General features: G+C 38.7%; 1 protein-coding gene across 11 annotated transcripts in view; it reads left to right on the top strand.

Moving 5' to 3' along the window:
* The window catches only part of LOC126284589 (apoptosis-inducing factor 3), a 75,107-nt gene that overhangs the window by 7,574 nt on the left and 41,741 nt on the right, over window positions 1-25,792 (top strand). For all 11 annotated transcript variants that reach the window (XM_049983622.1, XM_049983623.1, XM_049983621.1 and 8 more), the window contains 4 exons: window positions 306-478; window positions 10,318-10,494; window positions 12,071-12,237; window positions 19,245-19,366. In XM_049983622.1, the coding sequence (XP_049839579.1) occupies window positions 306-478; window positions 10,318-10,494; window positions 12,071-12,237; window positions 19,245-19,366 (639 nt within the window). The remainder of the gene's footprint in view (window positions 1-305; window positions 479-10,317; window positions 10,495-12,070; window positions 12,238-19,244; window positions 19,367-25,792) is intronic.

Below are 25,792 nucleotides of genomic sequence, written 5' to 3' on the forward strand. Positions count from 1 at the left end.
AGTATTACCTTATACATTTAAATGGTATGGCAGTCTTAAAAATGTACTAGTAATGTAGTTAGATAACATAGTATTTAAAAGAAATAATTGATCCAATAGTACTGCTCTCCACAGTTTGGCCTGTAGCTACTTAATGTGTGCATGTTAATATGGAATTCTGAACAATTTTTGTAAATTTTTGCAAATATTTATATGCACCTATTAGTTTCTTGTGACATGATAGCTTTTAAATTTTTTGTACATTTACAGCTGTTGTGTTATTATTTCTTAAAGTACATTTGTTTACAATTTCTTTTCTTGTGAAGAATGAAATCATTTGAAGTGGGTGGTGGAAAAGTGCTGCTGGTAAAGCAGGGCGGTAAGCTGTCTGCAATTGCCAACAAGTGTTCACATTATGGAGCTCCTCTATCTTCGGGGGTCTTGGGAGATGGACGTGTCCGCTGCCCCTGGCATGGAGCTTGCTTTAATGTTCATACAGGTGAGTTGAGTATTTTAATAATTTCATCATTATATAGTTACTGTGTGTTTAATGGTCATAATTCATGGCTGCTCCTTGTAAACAGATGGTACTGCAGGCATTCATTTGTGTGATCTTCTGTCTGTTCCCTTACTTAAACTGATTTAAGAATCTAGTAGGAAACACATGAGCCAATTCAGTTCAGAGTGTAGAAGTACCTAAAGGTAATTGGGGTATATCATTTTATGTACAATGTGGCAAAATCAGTGATTTGTTTTCTGTCAGATTGAGCTCAACAGAGGACTCAATTATCAGCTATGCAATCACATGCTTTCAAGAGAGAGATGAAAAAGGTGACTGTAAAGCAGCCTCCTAGTATGAGTTGTGATAGACAGATTACAGGGTCCCATTATCTTGGATGACAGCATTCAGGATGCTGCTGCATTAGGTGTTGCAGTAAACATAGCTGCCAAAGAAACAGACAGCATTGCCTCAACTTAAATGCCACTGGGCTCTGTGAGTGCAGCACTGTGTCAATGAACTGATTTGCTTCTCATTCAACAGTACAAGCCGCTAGAAATGTCAGTGAACGCTGCTATCAATAAATGTTAGCTCCCCTCCTCCCTGCTCATGTTGTTGATTCAATAATTAAGTTCTGTAATATTCTAAAAAACTGTTAATGGAAATAGGATGAAATAGTAGTATATAAAATACAAAATGGCACTGGTTCATTATTAAATACACCAACCAGATGAAGGCCACTTCAACAATAGCCAAAATCTTGGCTAATATAGTATGATGGCATGGTCGTATATCCAGAAATGTTTTTCTGAAAAATACTAAATACATTCAGTAATACAATATATTCTAATTTTTACCTTGCAGCTGTAAATACAACATTGTTTAGATCTAGATGCTGAGTTGCTGACTAACTAGGACATCTATAAATTCCACACTGGTCAGTTCTTAGCCCTTACCCATCTGACTCTTGGCCAGTACATTGTCTCTACTAACCACAACTCCCAAAATTCTCTACCTTTCAGCCCATGGATATGCTAGCACACTCAGTGCAGATCATCTTGAAGCCAGCCACAAACTTGAACAAAACACCTGACACCTCAAAGAAACAACTGTTAAGGCTGTTAGTTATATACTTCAAAAATGGCGTTTTTCTCTCGCAACTGTCATTCACAGCGCCACCTCCACCAAACTTCCCCCCCCCCCCCCCCCCCTGTCGTCACGCCTGTCTGGCCAAATCCCTAGTCTAACTTCCTCTCATAGACTACCCTCCTCCTCCCGCCAGTCCTTAATCTCTCATCCAGATCGCTCTCCGTTCCAGTCCAGGGTGGTCATTTCTTTCCAAAGGCATAACCTACAGTCCCTACCCAAACTCAACCATACTGCCATATTTAAATATCTTCTTTCATCCCCAAGTAACCTCAGCTGAATATACCACTTCACCAGCCAATGCACCAAACCACAACCAAGAGAATGAGTGTCAAACCCTCAAACCCCGAAAGGATCCTCCTCCCTTCTTTAAAATCATCCTCTCACAGCATTTGAGCCGCTATATTATGCTTGAAAAATATCACCAAAACAGCAAACCTTACTAGAGCTGAGTTCTGAGCTGTCCGTGACCTGCAATCCTCCAATCAGACTGCTCTATCATCCTTCCCACAGACAAAGGCTTGACTACTCTAGTACTTGACCTTAATGAGGGTGTGGCAGAGGTGCATTGTCAGTTCTTGGATACTTCAGCTCACAGAATTATTCCTAATGACCAGATTTCCTTCATCCAGGCTAAGCTGTAGAAAATTCTGAAAACTCTAGGCAACTCACAAGGATTCACAACTGCTTCTGCAGAAATCCTCATTCCTCCTGATACCCACTTTTTACTTAATTCCCAAAATACACAAATAAAAACATCCTGTCTGTCCCTTAGTAGCATTTCTAGTGTATCAACAGAGCCTCTCATCCTATGTAAAAAGACACCATTCACTCTCTTTAATGTCTGAAATCCATTCCCACCCCCACCCCCCTCTTGCATCTGGTACCCTCCGTGTCATCATCATTATGATCACACTGTACACAAACAACACCCCTGCACACAACCTCTCAGCCCTAGGACTCACCCTCTCCCTATGGCCACCTGAAAGTCTTTCTAAAACTTTGTTTACTGTTACCCTAGTGAACGTCATTGTTGTTGTAAGTGCATCACTTGCTAACTGTAACTACTAACTACATAACTCGATAACTATAATTACATCACTTTTGAAGGCCAGACCTACAAACAAAATGAAAGACTGCTGTGGCAACCAGGATGGCTCCATTCTAACAACTCAACAACATTGACTAACACCACCTCTTGTTTTCTTCAACGTTGTCACTCCTGGGCCTTTTCTAAATCCAAAGTCACCTTTCTTGCGTCCTTGGTGTTGACCTTTGCCTTGCTGAAGTCAATAAACCACAGTCCATGTAATACCAACCAATAAATGACAGTTTCAAAAAATTTTCTTTTCAGCTCAGCTATATGCACCAAACTGATCTGTTCCACTGCCAAATCCATTAATACCTATCAAATATTGTCCCAAACTTCCTTTCCTGTGACTACCCCATAGGGTTTAATCAGAAACAAATCTCTCGGGGAGTATTCTCTCTGCCCTCTTACTAAAGCTGTTGCCAGTCCCAAAAACATGGGAAGCATCCTCTTGTTACACAATTCCACACAGGGCTATGATTTTTTAAAATTGTAACGTCCCTTTTATAGTTCAATTTTTGTGGTAATTGGACATGGGCAGGGTATGATTAACAAAGAGAGAATCATTTATTGCTAGATGAATCTGACTATTGTCTAATACCAAAACGTATTGCTTTTGACAAATATTTAAGTTCCACAAATTTAAGTGGAAATACTTTGCTTTGGAAGGAAAAAAGTACAGATCATTTTACTTTATTGACTTTTGTAACATGCTTACTACCCAACCATGCTCATATTAAGAGTTAACTGTGTTCCTCTTTCATACTGAAGTTTCTCATTGCGGTATTGCTTTTCCAAATTAATCTTTCAGATTATAACTGTCCATTGTAGCTTTCTGTAACTGTAGAAATAGTAATATGTTCAACCAATTGAACTACTGACTAACAATAACAGTACTTGTTTCACATAGCACCTAGCATCCAGCGCACATTGGTGTATCGATTATTCATAGGATTTTGAAACACATCTCTGTTGGTTTTTGAACACAGTCTAAGTTTATTTCTGAATGAATCATAAGTTGAGTTTTGAATGCATGCATAGTGTGTGTGTGTGTGTGTGTGTGTGTGTGTGTGTGTGTGTGTGTGGAATACGCAACTAACAGGAATAACAGGTAAGAAAGATTGTGTCTTCTCGATGTACAAAAAAAAAGAAAAGAAAAAAATTGAAAATTTGACAAAGTTTTTAGCCAGGCAGCTACACTGGTAAGGGCCAGTTGCACAGTTCCCAGCTAGCAGATGCTTACGTTCTGTTCTGGGAGTAGTGCGGAAAATGTGTTGTGTGAATACGTAAAAACGCCTAACGGGAAAATAAACTTGTGATAACTAAACCAGTGACTGTGGCAGGGTTAGTGAAATTAACTGGAGAATAAGTTTTGACACTGTCAGGAATAGTCACAGAATTAGTGATGACAAGGTTGTTCGGACGAGGAAGGAAAAGAAACGGGGTATCAAACAAATTGCAGAAGAATATGATGATGTCAAAATTATATAAAAATTTTGTACTGCTACTATTCAGTCTCGTGCTCAAGAAGCTGAAGCATATGAATGAAATGTAAAACTATTTCCTAACATACAACTTTTTGCTTGTAGTAGCTTTAATAGGCATTTGATATTGGTACTTCGTGAATTTTCTTCTGTCGTGACATAAAAATGACCGTTTGTTCCAAAACAGTCTCGTTTATTTGGTGTGTATTACAACTGCTGCAATATTAGCCAAGTCTGTTTCATTTTATCTAGCAGACAGTAACAAATTACATGTAATCAGCTCAAGAAACCACACCAGCCTTTGGTACTATTTGTATTAACAGCTTTCTCCGTATTAGATAATGGCATCTAGTTTTTCGTGAAACAAAACGTTTGACAAACTTTAATGAGGTAATAGATTCTTTTGCAGAAAGAAAAGCATGCCATGTAAAGTCGTAGCAAGGTTAGAGAAAACAATAATATGTTATGATGTAAGGATTGAAGAAATGTGTACTGTCTTGCTTGTTTCTTGTCTTTAATTGAAGAATGCTGTGTGAAGAGGTGTAGCTTTGTACTAAACAGTCTTACACACCCTTGAAGACTTAAGTTTTATGTACCACACTCTTCAGAAAGATGTGCACTACAAAATGATCATTTTTTGAAGTCTCTCTAATTTTTGGCATCCTACTTCAAACGCTGGAGGGAGGGGGAGGTGGGACACCACTATGTAGTATTGCCCCGGTTCGGGAATATCGTGGATCCAGCACTGATACACAGAGCAGTCTGAGTTGTAGCCGGGAGGTGAGTGATCTCTGTGTGCCGTGTTTAGGTTTAGCGATTTTGTTGTTTCCTCTTCGTTTATTGCTCTCATGTCAAATGAAAACAAAATGGATTTCTGTGCCTGGGAACTATCAAGTGAATTAAAATACATTCACATAATCATGGAAGGCTAAAATAAATTATTAGTTTCTGACAGTCAAGCATTAATCACTTTGCAGAACAATGAAGTTATTTTTGTCAGTTTGCTAAAGAAATTTGACTTTTATAAATCCTCTCCACTGAGGCAATCAATTTATTTGAAACAAAGTGTTTAATTCCACACTGTTGGCTTGTTTCAACTGTTTGCTGCATTTCAAGTGCGTGTTTTTATCTTCTAGCACATATGGAATTATGGCATAATAAGGAACCAAACATGAGATAATATAGTATCGGTACTTCAAGAAAATTTACTTCAGAATCTGGACAAACGAATGTGCACTTTAAGCTGAATTATGTATTTTAGTATGGTTCATGAAATTCACATGCTCTTGGAGTGTCCTCTGATGTTTTATTTCTTTTATGACATAGTGTAACATCTCATAATATTTTAGACGTACAAACATAGGCTTCCTTCTTCGTCGTAGCTGCACAAGCGTGGTGACGCATGTTATCTGGCATTCTCTGGAAGATGCTTAAACGAATCTATTTTTAACAGATTGTGAGAAAAATATTGCAAATGGTGGTTTGAAAAGCGTTACTTTCAAAATAAATTTCCTTTTACGCAAGATGAACTATGTGGGAGAATTGTGATGAATTTCTTAAATCACAGAGCATTTGACTCTCATTTAAAAGTCAACTCTTGGAGGATGACCATTAGAATTTTGAGCCCAGATGATCAGACATTTATGTCGTTAGTAAAAATTTTGCTGGCACATTTGTGTGATGTACACTAAAGTGTAACACATGCAAAAAAGATCAGTGTATGTGAAAGCTTAGATTCTCTTGAAGCTTATCAATCTTAGAGACCAATATTATGTGAAAGCTTTTCTTTTCTTGTAGAAACACTTTGTATATTAATGTAAACCATTAACTTTTTCTATTTGTATGGTCGTGCCAGATCACATGACATAAGCTATGACTGGATTACAAAAGTGCATCCCAATCTCGATTTCAATAATTCGGAAAATAACCACATGGGAACTCGAATTTATACTTTCGTTATATGAAAATATGCAGCGTACTTGTTGCTGCACATCAAAGGTCTTTCCAAAATGTTCTTTTTTTCCCCCTAAGTTTCATCTTGTAAAGTATCGGGAAATAATATTCTGGTGTATAAAACCATAGCTATTCAAGGGGCTGTTAACTTTTAGAGTTCTGAGGAAAAGTATACTGCCACTTAACATGGAAAAAATGTGTTTTCACCCGGGAGAAAGTGTATTTTTAACCAAAAAATCTGGGGAATTTTTTTCCTTGTCTGCGTATACACCCTGCCCTTATATCCCCCCCCCCCCCTCCTACACACTAGAATTTTTCAAAAAACGTTTTTGAAAACTCATAAAGAAGCTAGAAATCCCAAAGATCTTGACTCAGCCACTGGATTCCCAGGAAAATAAAAAAACTGCACAGTAACGAACAACCCAGCAATGTCTTTCTGTGCCTAAATCGTCAGAACTGTAATACAATAAAAATAGCAGGCACGTTTCAGTCCCTCATCCCTACACCTGAAGCTACATTTTGTTTTCATTTTGCTTATAAGTAGACAGAGGATATTGAAAGGAATCAGTTTGCTTATGATCAGCCACAACATTATGACTACCGACCTACTGTTGATATAAACCCTTCCAGGCAATAGCATCCTCATCTGGCAAGCAATGACTTCTATTCAGACACTGCATGGTGCATGTAGTATCAGGGATCATGCTATTCATGTGTAGAATGAGGAAGGCAAGCGATCTATCTGAGTTCGGCCAAGGGCAGATTGTGATGGTCTGGAGGCTCAGCATGAGCATTTCAGAAACTTCTCAACTTGTCAGGTGTTAGAGGAGTGCTGTGGTGAGCGTCTTCAACACGTGGAGAAACCAAGGTGGAATCATTTTTAGATGTTGTGGGGTTGGGCAGTCAACTCTTTCTACAGATGTCTGACATTGTAGGCTGGGTAGACTGATAAAACAGGACAGGTGGCAAACTATGGCTGAACACCAAACTTTAATGCCGGGCAGAGTTCAGTTGTGTCTGAAAACACAGTGCAGCAAACATTCCTAACGATGGGCCTCCGCAGCCGATGACCCATGCATGTGCCAAAGTTAACACCATGACATCGGCAACTATGACTGAAATGGGCATGTGACTATTGGCACCAAACGTTGGCCTAATGGCAGAGCATTGCATGATCTGATGAATCCCAATATCTGCTTCATCTTGCTGATGGGAGGCTGCAAATCCATCATTTTCCAGGGGAACAGCTCCTTGACACGTGTGCTGCTTTATGCAGACAAGCAGGTGGCAGCTCCATTATGCTCTGTGAAACATTTGTGTGGGCATCCATGGGTCCATTGGAGCCCGTGCAAGGCACCATGATGGCCAAGGAGTATCGTACACTGGTTGCAAACCACATAGAGTCTTCATGTTTCCCGATGTCAGTGGCATTTTTTAAGAAGATAATGCGCCATGTCACAAGGCTAGGAGTGTGGTGGAGTGGTTGGAGGAACACAGTGGTGAGTTTCAGTTGACGTACTGACCCCCAACTCTCCAGATCTGATTTTGATTGAACACATGCGGGATGTGATTGAATGGGGCGTGAGAGCTCATCGTCCCCCTTCCCGGAATTTACTAGAATTAGGTGACTTGTGAGAGTAGATGTGTCCTAACTCCCTCTAGCAGCTTACCAAGGCCTCATAGTTTCCTTGCCATGTCGCATTGCCACTGTTATCTGTGCCAAAGATGGACATACCCGCTATTAGGTATGTAGTCATAATGTTCAGTGTATATATAGACCAAACAAAAAAATCTGAAAAACACCTTTCATGTTACTGTTTTGCAGCAATTAAAAAGAAAAATAAGACATATCAGTAAGATGAAATAGAAAACAAAGCACAAAAAACATTTACTGTTTTACTTAAATACCACAAATAAGAAACAGTTTACTGTCTGTTGGCACACCCAATGGCACACGAGCATAAGTGGGGAAAAAATCCCGTAAGGATAAACAATATGACATAAGTACTCGTATATATGGTGTGATCATTGTGAAAGTTTAACTAGCATGATGTTAAGGAATAGATAAGTTTGTTTTTAGGTAAGTAAGTAAGATAAAACAGACTGAAAAAGTTGTATTTATAGTTGGGAAACTAACACAAGTTGTAATTAGTCTGCTGGAAGAAGATTTCGATGATCTCCCTATTGCCTGGAAGAGAATGGAAGGTGAAGAGAACACCTGTGTGGCCCTGTTGTGTGTCAGTTCTCTATCATTACATCAGGAATGGCTGTACCGAAGCTTAGCTGCAGCATCACACCTCTTGGTCATTTGTAGCAGGTTCGATTGGGAACTGTGTTGTGTCTTAGTCCCACTCCATTATTGCTTCATCAACATGGCAGACATGCAAATAACAAAGTGGCTTTGCGTACATACGCGTGAAAATAATCAGAATGTGTGCAGTGCAGTAATGCCCCTACTTTCTCTGCCACTACCCTTGTACGTGTTGCAAAGGCTGAGAAGCAAAAGAAGGGAGATAAGAATACTTCCACTTCTTGCAGTAATGACAGTCTTCATGGCTGCTAGCACTAATCGTTCATTAGGCTAACACAAACAGATTAATGTTCAGAAAAACTTAAAGTTCTTTTATTTTGTGGCTACCACACAGCCTTATTGCCGACCTAAAATGTTCCATTGTACTGTTGTTGACCTCCTTGCCATCTTATTCTGCCTCTTCTTCCAGTGTATATTATTTGTGGACATTTTGAAATATTGTCTTTCATAAATTCTCCCATTTTGTTAATTTTCCGGAGTTGGGATGTATGGGTTTTCTTGAATTGTGTGTGTACACTCAAATGGCTCTGAGCACTATGGGACTTAACATCGATGGTCATCAGTCTGTGTGTGTACACTGACCAAAATGAAGTCTCCATTCCCATACACACTCTCTGATGTACCAACTTTTTATACTGTACCTTCCTGGCAGTGGCCCTCTTCACTAGCATCGGTGACACCAGTAACCAATTGTTGAACATTCTCTAGAGGATTGGTACTGATAGTTTCCAAGAACTAAGTGGATAGAGATTTTCTAGCACTTGATATACTGTCAAGTGTTAAACTTGCAGAACTCCCCCTAACTATGTGTCTTTGCTGACTAATTCACAAATCTGTATGTGATGCATTTCATCTCATTTATGAGATAAAAATAACTGGTGCACCCAGAGTCACGGTGACTGATGGAGAAGTGTGTTGGTAAAATTGATGAGTAGGATGAGAGTATGAAATACCAGTAGAGGGAGACACATAATGAGATACATTGTTTTAAACGTCATTATGGACATACACAAATTCTGGATTCTTTTCTGTTCATATTCAATTTCTTTCAAACACTGAGAGATTTGGCGTACTTTATGAGACAACCTGTACAATTCTACTGTGAAGTCTCTCTGGTTAGTGAGGGCTTATATTTAATGCCGCACAGTGCACAAATTACTTATTTCATTGACTTACCACACTTTTGTTGAAAAGGCCCAAGATGTTTTCAGAGACATAGAAATTGAGTGCTTGAGTGACATACTCATTGCCTGTACGTATAAAAAATAATACAATGATTCATACAAACGATTGTACTGCAACACCAGTGCTAAACTTGAATTTTGTTGATGCTGGTTTGGTAGCATTGTTAGGACTGAAGTAAAATGTGAAATCTAACAGTTATGTGACTCTTTGGGCTGTTCTGGCAGGTATAATGAGTGTATGGCAATTTACACAGTGTAATCCAGTAGCAGAACAGAAAACATTTGTTTATTATTTCAACAATAAGTAAGGCAGTTATGCATTCGTAAGCTTAGCTGAGGACTGATGTGGCTGATGTTTTGTCAAAGCAGTGTACTCTGTTCAAATAATACTTTGTTCAAGAGAATTAAACTAGCCCTTTAAACCCAGGAGTGAAAGTGTGTGTGGAATATGTGAAGATGGCCAACTATTTCCTGATGTATATTTTTTTAATGTATTTGTGTTAGTGTAAACATATACATTTTGGCTAAAGCATCTTACATTTTTATTAAGATATCTTTTGTAGACCACTGTCTTGTTTTACATTTTACCGTTGGGAAGTTAATCTTTCATGTAATTGTATTTCTGCTGCCCTATCATAATTTGCTATGCAACTCTGTTCATCTTTTTTCAGGTGACATTGAAGAGTTTCCTGGTTTGGATAGTGTTCCATGCTTTAGTGTGAGAGTAACATCAGATGGTGGTGTTGCTATTAGAGGAAAACGAAGTGACCTGAAATCTGGAAAGCGAGTGAAGCCAATGCAGACTCGTGATCCAGTAAACCAAGATACTTTCGTTATCGTTGGGGCAGGTAATAGCTATAATAATTTATGTTCTTCATGAAATACCAAATATAAATGAGATTAGTATCAAGTATATCTTCCTGTAACATGACTTTTCAATAAATACACAGAGTGAGGTGGTGCCATAGTTAGCACACTGGAGTTGCATTCAGGACGACAATCTTTCAAACCAATGTTCGGCCACCCTGATTTAGGTTTTCCGTGTTTTTCATAAATCACTTCAGGCAAATCTCAGGATGGTTCCTGTGAAAGGGCACAGCTGATTTCTTTCCCTATTCCGATGAGACTGATGACCTCACTATTTGATCCCCTCCCCCAAATTAACCAACCAGCCATTATTTACAAAACTTAATTTTTCTCGTGGAAAAGATGACAAACTAAATGGAAGTTAGCTGCCTATCTGATGAAGTCAGTGCAGCTACTTACTGGAGTTAAAAAAGTAAACAAACAGACGGGTTGTGATCAAAGCAATGAGAGAAAAATAACAAAAATGGATGCTGCGCTGATGGTGTTAGATTGCTGCTACATTGGGAGGGGAAAACACACACACACACACACACACACACACACACACACACACACACACACACACACACACATGACCACAGTCTCTGATAAACGATAAATGCAAGTAATAGTTGTAAGTGCTTGAGAAAGAGACACAGAGAGCTGGCTTGAAGGGAAAGGAAGGGGAAGGGGAAAGTATAGTCAGATATTTTTCTGTCAAGAAAATTGTTTAGAATTTGATATTATGCAGGTTTTTAACTGGGTCAGAACTGGAACTTGTTATGGGTACTTAACAAGTTGCCATTCGTATTCCCTAATATTAAAAATACGCCATACCCCTCCTCCCCCCAGGTCCAGCTCTCCCCCCCCCCCCCCTCCTCCCCACTATGGTCAAAGTTCAACCAATGACAGGACAATTCTTTCAGGTTTTGCGTCCTAATGCTACTGCTTTTTGTATTACAAAAATAGATTACTTGCTTTGACCACTCATGTTGAACATTGCAAGAATATCACCCTTGGCCAGGAAAGCTCATTTCTTTTAAGACTGCCCCTCCCAACTTGACATCTTTATGTGCTCTACCAGTGATGTTACGAAAAAGTGTGATAACGTAAGGCTTCTACTTATTTCTCATCTCAGTATCTTTTGCTCAGGCAGATATACCAAAGAACAGCCATTTGGAGCTGGAAAGACGACTGTTTACTTTACTGGTAGTGAACTGCAACAGAATCTCCTTTCTCTTTTTTTAGCAACCCAACAAAATAAAGATCGTATCTCCATCACTCTTCTATAAATCCAGTACTGGTAAAACAGTTACCTGTGAAATTACATATGTGATCTGTGTAATATATAAATTCAGGGAGTCCCAACAAAACATCTGACTGTTCGTGGGAGGGATGGAGGGAGGGAGGGGGAGGGGAGAGGGAGGGAGGGAGTGGGGGGGGGGGGGGGTTGCACTCCTGAAGCAACTAAAATAATCCTTCATCTTGGAAAAATTCTAAATAGTATACAAATATTTAACATAAAAATTTCTCAAAATATTCAGAAGAGCTGTAGCGATTTTTCTCTTTATGTTCCAGGTGCAGCTGGTATGTCTTGTGCTGAGACTTTAAGGCAGGAGGGTTTCAGGGGCCGGCTGGTTCTTATAACAGCTGAGAGGTATCCACCTTATGACCGCATCAAGCTTAGTAAAATGTTGGATGCAACCATTGATAAGTTGGCAACGAGGCAAGACAATTTTTATCAGGTATATGGTTTATAGTGTAATGTTTTGTGACCTGTAAGTCACAAAAATCTAGTTCCTTCTTAGATTACTCCTGAAAGTTACCGCTGCGCAATCTGAGGCGCCTTGTCACAGTCCGCATGGCTCCCCCCGTCGGAAGTTAAAGTCCTCCCTCGGGCATCGATGTGTGTGTTGTCCTTAGTGAAAGTTAGTTTGAGTTAGATTAAGTAGTGCATAAGCTTCGGGACCGATGACCTCGGTAGTTTGGTCCCATAAAACCCACAACTTTTCAAATTTGAAAGTTACCAAATATTTTTTTAAAAACTGATGTTTTGTTGAAGTTCATTTTCAGAAGTTTGCCAGTATGCTGTGGCTAATGAAATTGAGCATCACTGAGGATTATGAACTTAAAATAAGACATATGTGGCAACTGTCTGAGGCAGGCTGCCGTGTGGAAGAATTATATCCTTATAGCAGGCATGAATTCCACAAACCCTTGTCTGTAATTTCTGATGCTCAGTTTTCACAGAAGAATGCTGTCAACAGGGACAATTTTGAAATGCATGATGGCAACCTTGACTCAAAATTATTAAATCCATAGCAGTATTCTATAAAGAAAGATTGTCATGTTATATTATTTACCAGTAGCCCTCCTCCATTCTCTTTTATAAAATAACTGAAAACACCTGATTAATTTACAAAGGAGTTAAGTTAAATATTTGACTTTAAGCTTGTAAGCAGGAAAAAGTTCAAATGAGATGTGAAATTATGCTGAAAGTTTGTTGGAAGCCACTAAGTGCTCTCATTATGAAACAATGGATGAATATAGAATGTATAATTGGTGTTCCATTTTAAGAGAGATATAGTTTTGTACACATCTTGATGTTTATGACATCGTATTTTCTGAACTGCAAATTGTTCAGTGATACAATTTTGCAAGTACATTCAGCAATATACTGTCTGCAAACTGTATAGCAAATAATCAGTAGTAAAGAAGTGCTGAAGTAAAATGTGGTGCCTGATAGCGAAGTTTTCCTGCATCCCAATTCTGTAGTCATGCCAATGTAAAAGGCTGAACAGTGTTTACATATTAGGTGGTATGACATATGTCATTTTGCATGTGCCATATGTCATACCAGCTATTATGTAAACACTATTCAGCCTTCTACCACCAAATTATCAACTAGGATGAACGGGCATGAGCAGAGGGTATATACTGGCAAGTAGCAATATTCTGCTGCAGAGCATGCTCTACAACATGACATTCATGACCTCGGCACCTGTTTCGCTACACGCACCATCTGAATTATTCCCCCCGGACACCATTTTCTCAGAACGCCGCAGGTGGGTGCTATCACTACAACATGTCCTTGGTTCTCGCCACCCATCTGGCCTTAATTTATGTTAATTTCTTCCGTCTCAGCTTTTCTTCATTGTAACTACTGTTTGCTTCACTTTGTTTTGGTTTTCTGTGTCTTTGATTGTTTTTCCTGTCAGTTTTTCACCAACCCCACCCCACCTATGTTACGTGCAACGCACTTAGCTTCCCAGTTTTATTAACTCATGCACATTGTTTTGTAGGAATCTCTGTCTTGTATATTACCCTGCTTTCCATCTTTAAACTCTCAGGTTTTCAAATCTCATCCAATGCAGTCCCCAACAATCAGTCTTTCCTTCTCATCCCATGCAGTAAGTCTCTCCTGAACCGCAGTTGTGGGTGACTTTCCAAAATCCACCCCTTTTCCTAGACCTCTCCTGTCCTTTTCCTTCACCCGTCTTCTCTGAAAGCTTGCCAATCACAACAGTCTTTTATGTGTGTGTGTTCTGCCACAGCTTGGCGAATAGATTTTTTATCTATCCAGTTAAATAATTTCGTAAAGGTTTGAAATTTATATCTAAACTTGGTTGAAAGTTGGTAAGTGCTCTTGTTTCCAAATACTCCGTGAATAAAGTCTGGTTATTTGCATGCCACTAGTTATGCTGCTGCAAGACAAACATACTGTGTTAAAGTTTAACATCAGATTATTATTTTTAATGTGTGAATTATGACGGCATTTTAAATTAGGTCAACAAGTACATGAAATACAGAAAATCAAATTTTTTGTTGCTCTTGAAACCTTCAACTGGTATTAGGTTCTGTGGTAACGATTTAGTTATGTAGATACTGACCAGTACAACAAGCTGTGGTACCTTAATGACTCAGATTCTTCTTCACACTGAAATTATGTGATAAGTAAGGCATACTATGTGTGTGATTAAAATATCACATTGGTGTACACTTCAGTTAGCCTAATATGTTTTTAAAGACTGAAGATTTCGTAAAGAAATTTTCATTCATACCTTTCATACTCAAGAATGAAGAATGAATGTATGATAGTAAACCTTTAGATAAACTTTCTAGCTTATATAATATGTACACTGACCCAATTTAGGTCACATTTCCAGTTATGGAGGCTACAGTGTTTTTTAATTTTAAAATTGAATACTTGCAACGGACTTGACAAATAAGGTTTTAAAAATTTGATCTTGTTTTGAGTGTTCTGATGATAGCAATTTTAATTCTGGAATAGTTTGTGCAGCCTGCTTTACAATGAATTTAACTTAACTTTTTAAGTGCACTTGTTTAATATTCTTTTACCTCAAACAATGATAATCAAGAAGTAGAATGCCTTTAAAGACAAACTATTATTATTATTATTTTTATTATTATTATTATTATTATTAGATGGGTTGATCACATAACTAATGAGAAGGTATTGAATAGAATTGGGGAGAAGAGAAGTTTATGGCACAACTTGACTAGAAGAAGGGATCGGTTGGTAGGACGTGTTCTGAGGCATCGAGGGATCACCAATTTAGTATTGGAGGGCAGCGTGGAGGGTAAAAATCGTAGAGGGAGACCAAGAGATAAATACACTAAACAGATTCAGAAGGATGTAGGTTGCAGTAGGTACTGGGAGATGAAGCAGCTTGCACAGGATAGAGAAGCATGGAGAGCTGCATCAAACCAGTCTCAGGACTGAAGACCACAACGACAACATTATTATTATTGTCGTCATCATCATCATCATCTCCCCGGGAGACTCGCCACTCTTTTTGTGAGTTTATGCTTGGCTACCACCAAGTCCCAGCCTTAGCAGCACCTCTTGCCTTACTGTGCCTGCTGCATTTCAGTCCTCCTGCTATTCTTTTTCCCCTCCCTTCTGAAGTTTCATTATACTGGTATCAGAACACTCTTTAGTCTGTTTTTTCCTTCTTTCTTCATTTTTCACTTCATCTCTTTCCTCAACTTTGGTGTTTGATTCTCTCTCTCTCTCTCTCTCTCTCTCTCTCTCTCTCTCTCTCTCTCTCTCTCTCTCTCTCTCTCTCTCTCTCTCTCTCTCTCTCTCTCTCCCCCCCTCTCCCCCCCCCCCCCCTCCCCTCGAGCAGCCTGAAAACTATCAGCCAGTGCTACCCTCGTCATCCTTTGGTAGCGTCCATCTATGCCCTGGAATGGTCCAGTCGTCCAGTGGTGTTTGTCTGGACCCCTGGTCTTGTCGGAATCCCAGGAAATGAACTTGCTGAAAGGCTACACGGAAACCACCTCTGGAGTGCATTCTTTATACGCCGCAAGGTTTTTCAGCTTTGGGAGAAGGAATGGCAAAATCTCAGTACGCACAACAAACTGCAAGCCATTAAGGGGACCATGAATGTTTGCAAGTCATTAATGAGGGCCTCTCGCAGGGACTCTGTGGTCCTGTGGGGGCTCTGCATTGGCCATGCCTCGGTGACTCAAGGTTACCTCCTATGCCTGAGTGTCGGTGCGGTGCCCGGTTGACAGTGGCGCACATTCTTCTGCTATGTCCTTCTTTGGCTGCCCTGCGACTTCATCTTCGGTTGCCGGACTCGTTATCATCAGCTGATTTGATTTTATGTTTCATCTCTGAGGGTGGGTTTTATAATTCGATTTGAGTTTAAGTGCATGTCCTTTGTCCCTCTGTGTCCTCCACCCTAGTGCTTTTAGGGTGGAGGTTTTAATGTGTTGCAGTGTGGCTGGCTTTTCCTTTTTATTTTCGTGGTTGGCCAGCCACTGTAGTCTGCTTCCTTGATTTACTCTCCTCTAACTGTTTCTTTCATCTCTGTTGTTTTCTTGTCCTTTTGTTACTTTTAGTGTTCATTGCATTTCCTTCATTCTTGTAGCCTTTCCTTCCTTTTCTGTTTTGTGTTATGTGTCTCATCTGTTTTATTCTCACACTTGTGGCATTGTTTTATCAGGAACAAGGGAGCGATGATCTCATAGTTTGGTCCCTTTCCCCCTCATTTAAACCAACCAATCAACTTTTCATCCAGTATTGTCTGTACCTTGGTGCTCATAATATAATTGCTTCCAGTGCTAAGTGTAGTACTTGATTCATTGTGTTGCTTTCGGATTTAGACTTGATTGTGGTTATAATATGACATATTATTAATTCCACCCAGGATTTTTAAATTTTTGCCATTTTACAAGGCAAATTTGAGCATTTACCCAATAAATACTGAGACAAGGAAAGAAAATAGTATGGCCCTTCTGTGAAGAGAAGTTCTGGGAACATTTTGAGTGGGTTAGCATGGTGCATGAAAAAGCTTCACAAGGTATCAGAATGCCATACTTGTTGCTACTGTCCTAATATTTTTCTGCAATGTGGGCTTAATGTTATGTACAACAAACTTCATCAAGAAATTGTTTCTCATACTAGCAGGGCAGACCTCAAGAGTTTCTCAGGGAATGTCTCATGCGAATAACTGTTTAGTGTGTTCTTTGCTGTAGATTATTACACATGAAAATATTTGTAATATTATGAGACTTTTGTCAGTTTGCCACAAAGTAAAACAATGGAAATATGAAAGAAATCGTTAGAATTCTGTTTTTGCATAGTTAAATTTTGAGGAGGTGTGCCTACTAAATCTTTTAGTGTCACTGAATTTTAAAGTAACAATCAAAAATATTGTTTATCTCACTGCAAAGCATGATTGAATTCCATTGGTAGAATAATGGTTGCCTCATTCCGCTAGGTTCTTAATCAACATTTCATTTCTTGTTTAACTTTTTCTGTTGATGAATGAGGTTAATGATTTTCCTGATTGCTTATAGTTGTGAGAGCACAACAGTTCACTTCAGAGACTCCACAGTTGCCTTAACTTTGTGTGGTCTTCCAGTGAATCAACTGTTTGTACTGTTCTTGGGCGTCCAGCCTGGTGCAGTTGTCTTTGTAGCTTATTGTTGTGGCAGTGTACCTTACCATCATCTTCAGGGGATTCCTATGGAATCTTTGTTACATCCATCTCTTTCATACTGAAACATCTCCCCACCCCATCCTGGAGTACTACCCAGTTGAACGATGTATCGGGTGGAGTGGTGTGGAGGGGGGGGGGGGGGGGGGGGCGGTGGCGTTGCTGAAGGCTGGGTGTGGACTCTGGTCCTTCAGTGCTTCTGTAGATCCTGTCCGGCATAGAAATGGCTCTCAGCTAACATTGTCATTTTAGTTGGTTGAGTGCTGTGTCCCAAGCTTTGCTTGGGGTGTAGCCACTGTTTTTCATGAAGCCCGTTGGCCACTCAAATTCTGGTAGCCTCCTTCAGAGCACAGTCCCAAAACTATGGTGTCCGTATTAGCACTTCTGTTTCTTCATACTTCATTGAGCCCCTGTAGCTATACAATGTTCTGCAACCACAGGTTTTATTGGTGGCTCAAGTTCATTATGTCTTCTGTGTTTCTTGCATCTTTGTGTGATTGTCCACACAATCTGCCCAGTGTATGCCTTACCACATCTACATGGGATATTGTAAACACCCGGTTTACAGAGCATAAAGTCATGTCTCACTAAATCTGATATTGCACATCTTTCCAGAGGTGGACGGAAAATGCATTTAATGATAAAACAAGCTACTATTCTGCTAATATTATTTGATACTTTGTTAGTGGATGGCAGATGTGTCATTGTCTTACCCTCCGTATTGTTATATTTACTGGGTCTGTATCTTCTGCATGAAGGTACATGTGACTTGTTTCCCCCTGTATCCATTCTTGAATACATCATTTAAGGTGATTGAGCTCTCTGGTAGCTTTCTTTGTGCTATATTGCACAGACCCTGCACACCCTCACACTATGAAGGATGACAGCAGCTGACAGCATTGAGATACAAATCAGTGTGGGTGGCTGTCTTATATATACTGTGTCTAATAGTGCTGTCCTTTTTGTGCTTGCCTAAGACATCCAGAAAAGGGAGTTTGCCGTTCTATTTCGCCACTACGGTGAATTTGATACTGTAGTGCCAACAGTTCAGAAGTTCGAGGAACTCCTAAAGTTTTTCACTCCCATGTGGCCACACCACAAATATTGTTTCCAGAGCTTTCTCTTACAAATTCTCCATAAAAAAGTTTGCCACAACCCTTTTGATAGAGAGCACCTTATCGCAATGCTAACCAATTATTCATAATAGTTGCCATTGAAGAGCGAGAATGTTGATGTGAGGACTAATTCAAAGAGCTTAGTCAGTGGTGGGTTGAATTTCTCCCTAATCTACTTGAGGGAATCTGCAAGCAGCATTCTGGTGAAGAGGGAAACCACATCAAAGCTCACAATAAAGTCCTAGTCACGAAGGCATAGTTCTTGCAGCCATTAACTGAAATGTACAGAATTCCTAATGTGATAGTAACATTTACCAACATAGAGGCCGTTAAATATTCTGCCAGCTGGTCAATAGGTGAGCATATCTTGTTCACAAGTGAACATAGAGGAGCATATTGTTTAGAGGAGCAAATTATTTGTGAACCTCTGTTAATCTGTGGGCCTTCGTGGTGCAGCAGCTCGTGTTTTAACCTTGTTTCTCTGTTTCATCCATAGAAATCCTGCATGAACTTTTGGCCAAAATATTTACTGTATCTGTCATTATTACAGAATTAATTTCCAAGTTTGTCATTTTATAATTTCAATGACTATGTTAATATAATTTATAGCACCATAATTTAGTTTTAATTTTATTTACATCCCATGACTAGTTTCTTGTATTTTAGGAATATAATATTGAACTCATGCTGTCAACTGAAGTCACTGGTTTGGACACGCATCACAAGCAGCTGAAGTTGGGAAGTAATACTCTGAACTACACATCCCTTTTTTTGGCTACTGGTGCAAAGTGAGTATCTGAATGTTTTGTTTCATTATAAAAGATGCAGAAATGATAGTTGTAACTTAGCAGTAAGAGTACCGTCAACCCGTCTGTTTCTAACACTACTTCACAGACAAAGTGATCTGCATTTTCAGTGAAAATGGTACCTACCTTACAGCTCAGGGCTTGTTTCCTGTTGTTTTCATTTTTTAACATCCAGGGTCACAGAGGAAACCACATTGTAAGTGCAGGTTGACTCAAACCAGTACTCGGTGTTATGTCAACCACTGTATTAAAAGTACACAGAAAAGAATGTTCACAAATATCCCAGTTGATATCAGCCTCCATTTTATATTATTCTGTTATTTTTTTTTTAACTTTTTCAAAAGGAATTTTGGGATCAGATGTGTACTTCAATATATTGTGTTAAGCACATACAATATTAAATTTGGTATTGACAAATTTAATAGAAAATATTTAATTTATTCCCATACATAAAATTACGTCAATGTAACACCATATTATCACAATTATTATTGAACTAATTAATACAGTAACCTGAAAATTAGGGATTCTGCAATGATTTTTATTCCTAATTAGTTGCTTGACTGACCCATCTGATCTTTAGCATTCTTCTGTAGCACCACATATCAAAAAATTCTGTTCTCTTCTTGTCTAAACTATTTACTATCTATATTTCACTTCCATACATGGCTACACCCAAAACAAATACCTTCAGAAAAGACTTTAAACACTTAAGTCTATATCACACTATGCTGTCCAGTGACACCGCAGTGATTATGTGTACGAAATAGTGGTCAACAGCCAGCAACACCACAGTGGTGTCGTGTGCATAGTATCGCTCAGTGGCCGGCAACACCACAGTGGTGTCATGAGTACCGTATTGCACAGTGGCTAGCGACTGCACTTTAGAATCTTTTGCATTCTGTTGGTGTTTTGTTTAGGTAACAATAAGTTAAACACGTCAACAAGTTTTTTGTTTTTATAAGTGCTTGTGCTCTTTCTTCGTGGCAGATGAAAGAGACAATATGATTATTTACGATGAAGGCACAGAGGTCTTGTCTGATATTCCAGACAACTTGGCCTATTGGGAAGAAGACATTGGATATCAAAAAAATGAAAGTGAAGCAGAATCATCAGAAGATAGTAAAACACATCCAAGAAGTATTCGGTGAATGCTATGGTTGCCAACTGATTTGGGTGAATCGGACGAATAAGACAGTGCACAGTGGTCAGGCTTTGATTTACGACCAATAATAAATGTGAAGAACCTCTGGGTCCATACGTAATTCCCAAAGATCCACAGATCGTCGAGAGTATTGTAGAATTATATATTGGGAACGATCTATTTGAATATGTTAACAACAAAACAAACAAGCTCTTCAGTCAAAATTGCAATAAAAGGAAACTGGATGAAAAAAAAGTCAAATTTGTCAACATTATGGGACCTGAACTTAAAAAATGGTTTGGGCTCGCTATCCTTGTGGGAATTGTTAAAGGGGGGGGGGGGGGGGGGGGAAGCAGTAATTGATGATTGTTGGGCAACGAATCCATTGAGAGAGACACGGATATTTCACAAAACGATGTCCCCCAAACAATTCAAATATTATCATTTTTACATTTTTCCAACAACAGTAAACCGAATAATGCCAACCAGGTTTTCAAAGTGCAGTTTGTAATTGATTATTTTTCCAAAATGTTTCAAGAAACTTTGATTAAAAGTCAAAACATCTCAGCCAATGAAGGAATGATACCATGGTATGGACGGTTAAATTTTAAAGTTAATAATCCGTCGAAAATTACGAAAAATGGCATGCTCATTCAAATGCTGTGTGATTCAAGTACGGGATACATTTCCTCATTCAAGATACACTACTGGCCATTAAAATTGCTACATCAAGAAGAAATGCAGATGATAAATGGGTATTCATTGGACAAATATATTATACTAGAACTGACATGTGATTACATTTTCATGCAATTTGGGTGCATAGATCCTGAGAAGTCGGTACCTAGAACAACCACCTCTGGCCGTAATAACAACCTTGATACACCTGGGCATTGAGTCAAACAGAGGTTGGATGGCGTGTACAGATACAGCTGCCCATGCAGCCACAGTTAATCAAGAGTAGTGACTGGCATATTGTGATGAGCCAGTTACTTGGCCACCATTGACCAGATGTTTTCAGTTGGTGAGAAATCTGGAAAATGTGCTGTCCAGGGCAGCAGTCGAATATTTTCTGTACCCAGAAAGGCCTGTACAGGACCTGCAACATGCGATCGTTCTTTATCTTGCTGAAATGTAGGGTTCCGCAGGGATCGAATGAAGCGTAGAGCCACGGGTCATAACACATCTGAAATGTAACATCCACTGTTCAGAGTGCAGTCAATTCGAACAAGAGGTGACAGAGACATGTAACCAATGGCACCCCGTACCATCACGCCGGGTGATACGCCAGTATGGCAATGACGAATACACGCTTCCAATGTGCGTTCACTGCGATGTCGCCTCACACGGGTGCAACCATCATGATGCTGTAAACAGAACCTGAATTCATCCAAAAAATGACGTTTTGCCTTTCGTGCACTCAAGGTTGGTCGTTGAGTACACCATTGCATTCGCTCCTGTCCGTGATGCAGTGTCAAGGGTAACCGCAGCCATGGTCTCCGACCTGATAGTCCATGCTGCTGCAAACGTCGTCCACCTGTTCGTGCAGATTGTGGTTGTTTTGCAAATGTTCCCATCTGTTGACTCAGGGATTGAGACGTGGCTGCACGATCCGATACAGCCATGCGGATAAGATGCCTGTCATCTCGATTGCTAGTGATACGAGGCCATGGCGATCCAGCACGGCATTCCATATTACCGTCCTGAACCCACCGATTCCATATTCTGCTAACAGTCATTGGATCACGATCAACACGAGCAGCAGTGACGCTATACGATAAACCACAATCGCGATAGGCTACAATTTGACCTTTATCAAAGTCTGAAACGTGATGGTACGCATTTCTCCTCCTTATACCAGGCATCACAACAACGTTTCACCAGGCAACGTCAGTCAACTACTGTTTTGTGTATGAGAAATTGGTTGGAAACTTTCCTCATGTCAGCACATTGTAGGTGTCGCCACTGGCGCCATCCTTGTGTGAATGCTCTGAAAAGCTAATCATTTGCATATCACAAAATATTCTTCCTGTCAGTTCAATTTCACGTCTGTAGCACTTCATCTTTGTGGTGTAGCAATTCTAATGGCCAGTAGTGTATATTCCAGTGTTGGACAGCCTTTAGCAAGAACAGTAATGTAACTATTGGCACATTCTTATGAAAAGTGGCATCGCCTCAGCAATACTACTACTACTACTACTACTACTACTACTTCTACTTCTACTTCTAATAATAATAATAATAATAATAATAATGTCAGAAAAAAATGAAAAAGGTTAGGTAAAATCTCACAACAAGAAGCAATAGAGCAATTAGATGAAAAGAAGCAGAAATTACAAGCATTGGCCAAACGACTTAGAAAATACAAAAAAGTGAAAATAGAAGGAAACAAAACCAAACATTCAACACAAACCAAAAGAAATTTTACCAGACAATAGATAACACACACATTAAAATAGACAATCCACCAAACATAACAGGCATGCACGGTGGATAGAAGCAGAAACAGAAACATACAAGATGATACCACAAACGCCTGAACTGATAATTTTGCAACATGAAGTCACCAAAGCAATTAATTCTACTCACAATTGTAAATCCCCTGGAAAAGATAAAATAGCAAATTTCTGGCTAAAGAAGTTCACCTCAACACATTCACATCTAACTAAATTATTTAACAATGTAAATAAAATAGAAAGAAACTTCCACATGGGAAACTTCCAATCCCGCTTGGTAAGTCTTGGAATAAATTATTTAACAGTTACATTGCAGACCCATACACATTCCATGATACACTTACACATGTAATAACTTACATGAAACCTAAAGATCAAGCAGACACAGCAAACCCAGCTAAATACTGCCCCATAACATGCCTACCAACAATATACAAAATATTAACTTCAGTCATTACACAGAAATTAATGACATATACAACACAGAACAAAATTATAAATGAAAAACAAAAAGGCTGTTGCAAAGGAGCACGAGGATGTAAAGAGCAACTGATAATAGATGCAGAGGTGACATATCAAGCTAAAACTAAACAAAGGTCGCTACACTACGCATACATTGATTACCGAAACACTTTTGGTAGTGTACCCCACTCATGGTTACTACAAATATTGGAAATATACAAAGTAGATCCTAACTTGATACAGTTCCTAAACATAGTAATGAAAAATTGGAAAACGACACTTAATATCCAAACAAATTCAAATAACATCACATCACAGCCAATACAGATTAAGTGTGGAATATACCAAGGAGACTCATTAACTCATTTCTGGTTCTGTCTTGCTCTGAACCCACTATCCAACATGGTAAATAATACAAATTATGGATATAATATTACTGGAACATACCAACACAAAATCACACATTTGCTCTACATGGATGATCCAAAACTACTGGCAGCAACAAATCAACAACTCAACCAATTACTAAAGATAACAGAAGTATTCAGCAGAGATATAAATATGGCTTTTGGAACAGACAAATGTAAGAAAAATAGCATAGTCAAGGGAAAACACACTAAACAAGAAGATTACATATTGGATAACCACAGCGACTGCATAGAAGCGATGGAAAAAACAGATGCCTATAAATATCTAGGATACAGACAAAAAATAGGAATAGATAATACAAATATTAAAGAAGAACTAAAAGAAAAATATATACAAAGACTAACAAAAATACTGAAAACAGAATTGACAGCAAGAAACAAAACAAAAGCTATAAATACTTATGCTATACCATTATTGACCTACTCATTTGGAGTAGTGAAATGGAGTAACACAGACCTAGAAGCACTCAATACACTTACACAATCACAATGCCACAAATATAGATTACATTACATACATTCAGCAACAGAAAGATTCACATTAAGCAGAAAGGAAGGAGGAAGGGGATTTATCAACATAAAAAACCTACATTATGGACAGGTAGACAATTTAAGAAAATTCTTTATAGAACGAGCAGAAACTAGCAAAATACACAAAGCAATCACTCATATAAATACATCGGCTACACCACTGCAATTTCATAACCACTTCTACAACCCTTTAGATCACATAACAACAGATACGAAGAAAGTAAAGTGGAAAAAGAAAACACTACATGGCGAGCACCCATATCATCTAACACAGCCACACATCGATCAAGTGGCATCCAACACATGGCTAAGAAAAGGCAATATATACAGTGAGACAGAAGGATTCATGATTGCAAGACAGGATCAAACAATAAACACCAGATATTACAGCAAGCATATTATTAAAGATCCCAATACCACAACAGATAAATGCAGACTGGGCAAACAACAAATAGAAACAGTAGATCACATCACAAGTGGATGTACAAAACTAGCAAATACAGAATACCCCAGAAGACATGACAATGTAGCAAAAATAATACATAAACAGCTTGCCTTACAACATAAACTTATAAAACAACACCACATAACAAACCTGACATCATACTCACCAATAAAAAGAAGAAATTAACACAACTAATTGAAATATCCATTCCCAATACAACAAATATACAAAAGAAAACAGGAAAAAAATTGAAAAATACATCCAACTGGCTGAGGAAGTCAAGGATATGTGGCATCAGGATAAAGTTGACATGATACCAATTATGCTATCAACTACAGGAGTCATACCATACAATATCCACCAGTACATCAATGCAATACAGCTACATCCAAACTTGTATATACAACTACAGAAATCCGTAATTATTGATACATGTTCAATTACCCGAAAGTTCCTAAATGCAATATAACATATACCGTACAGTTAAAAGGAAGTCACGCTTGATCAAGGTCCGCGTCACTTTCTACTTCTGACCAGACATATAACGCCTGAGGGGGGAGGGGGGGGGGGGGAATAATAATAATAATTATTATTATTGTTATTATTGTTATTATTATTATTATTATTATTATTATTATTATTATTATTATTACTATTACATTTTATGGCCTTCATTCGACCACTCTAGCCAACTTTGTATAAAGAATTTTTCAGTTTCCTGTCAACCCAGTATTCTTCATTCTCTTGAATCTCGTCCTTCTTTCTTTATCGGAAATCACCCTTTCTATTGTCTGTTTGTTGATTCTCGTTTGCAGTCTGGTTTGTTTGTCTGTGCGTTTTCTGATTTTTGTCAGTTTTGTTTGTTAGATCTTCCAATGTAATCTGTAGCTTAACCATATCTTCCTTTATTACTGAAATCAACTAAATGTTGCTCTTACTATT

This window comes from Schistocerca gregaria, chromosome 8 (assembly GCF_023897955.1).
Source record: "Schistocerca gregaria isolate iqSchGreg1 chromosome 8, iqSchGreg1.2, whole genome shotgun sequence".
NCBI lineage: Eukaryota > Metazoa > Arthropoda > Insecta > Orthoptera > Acrididae > Schistocerca > Schistocerca gregaria.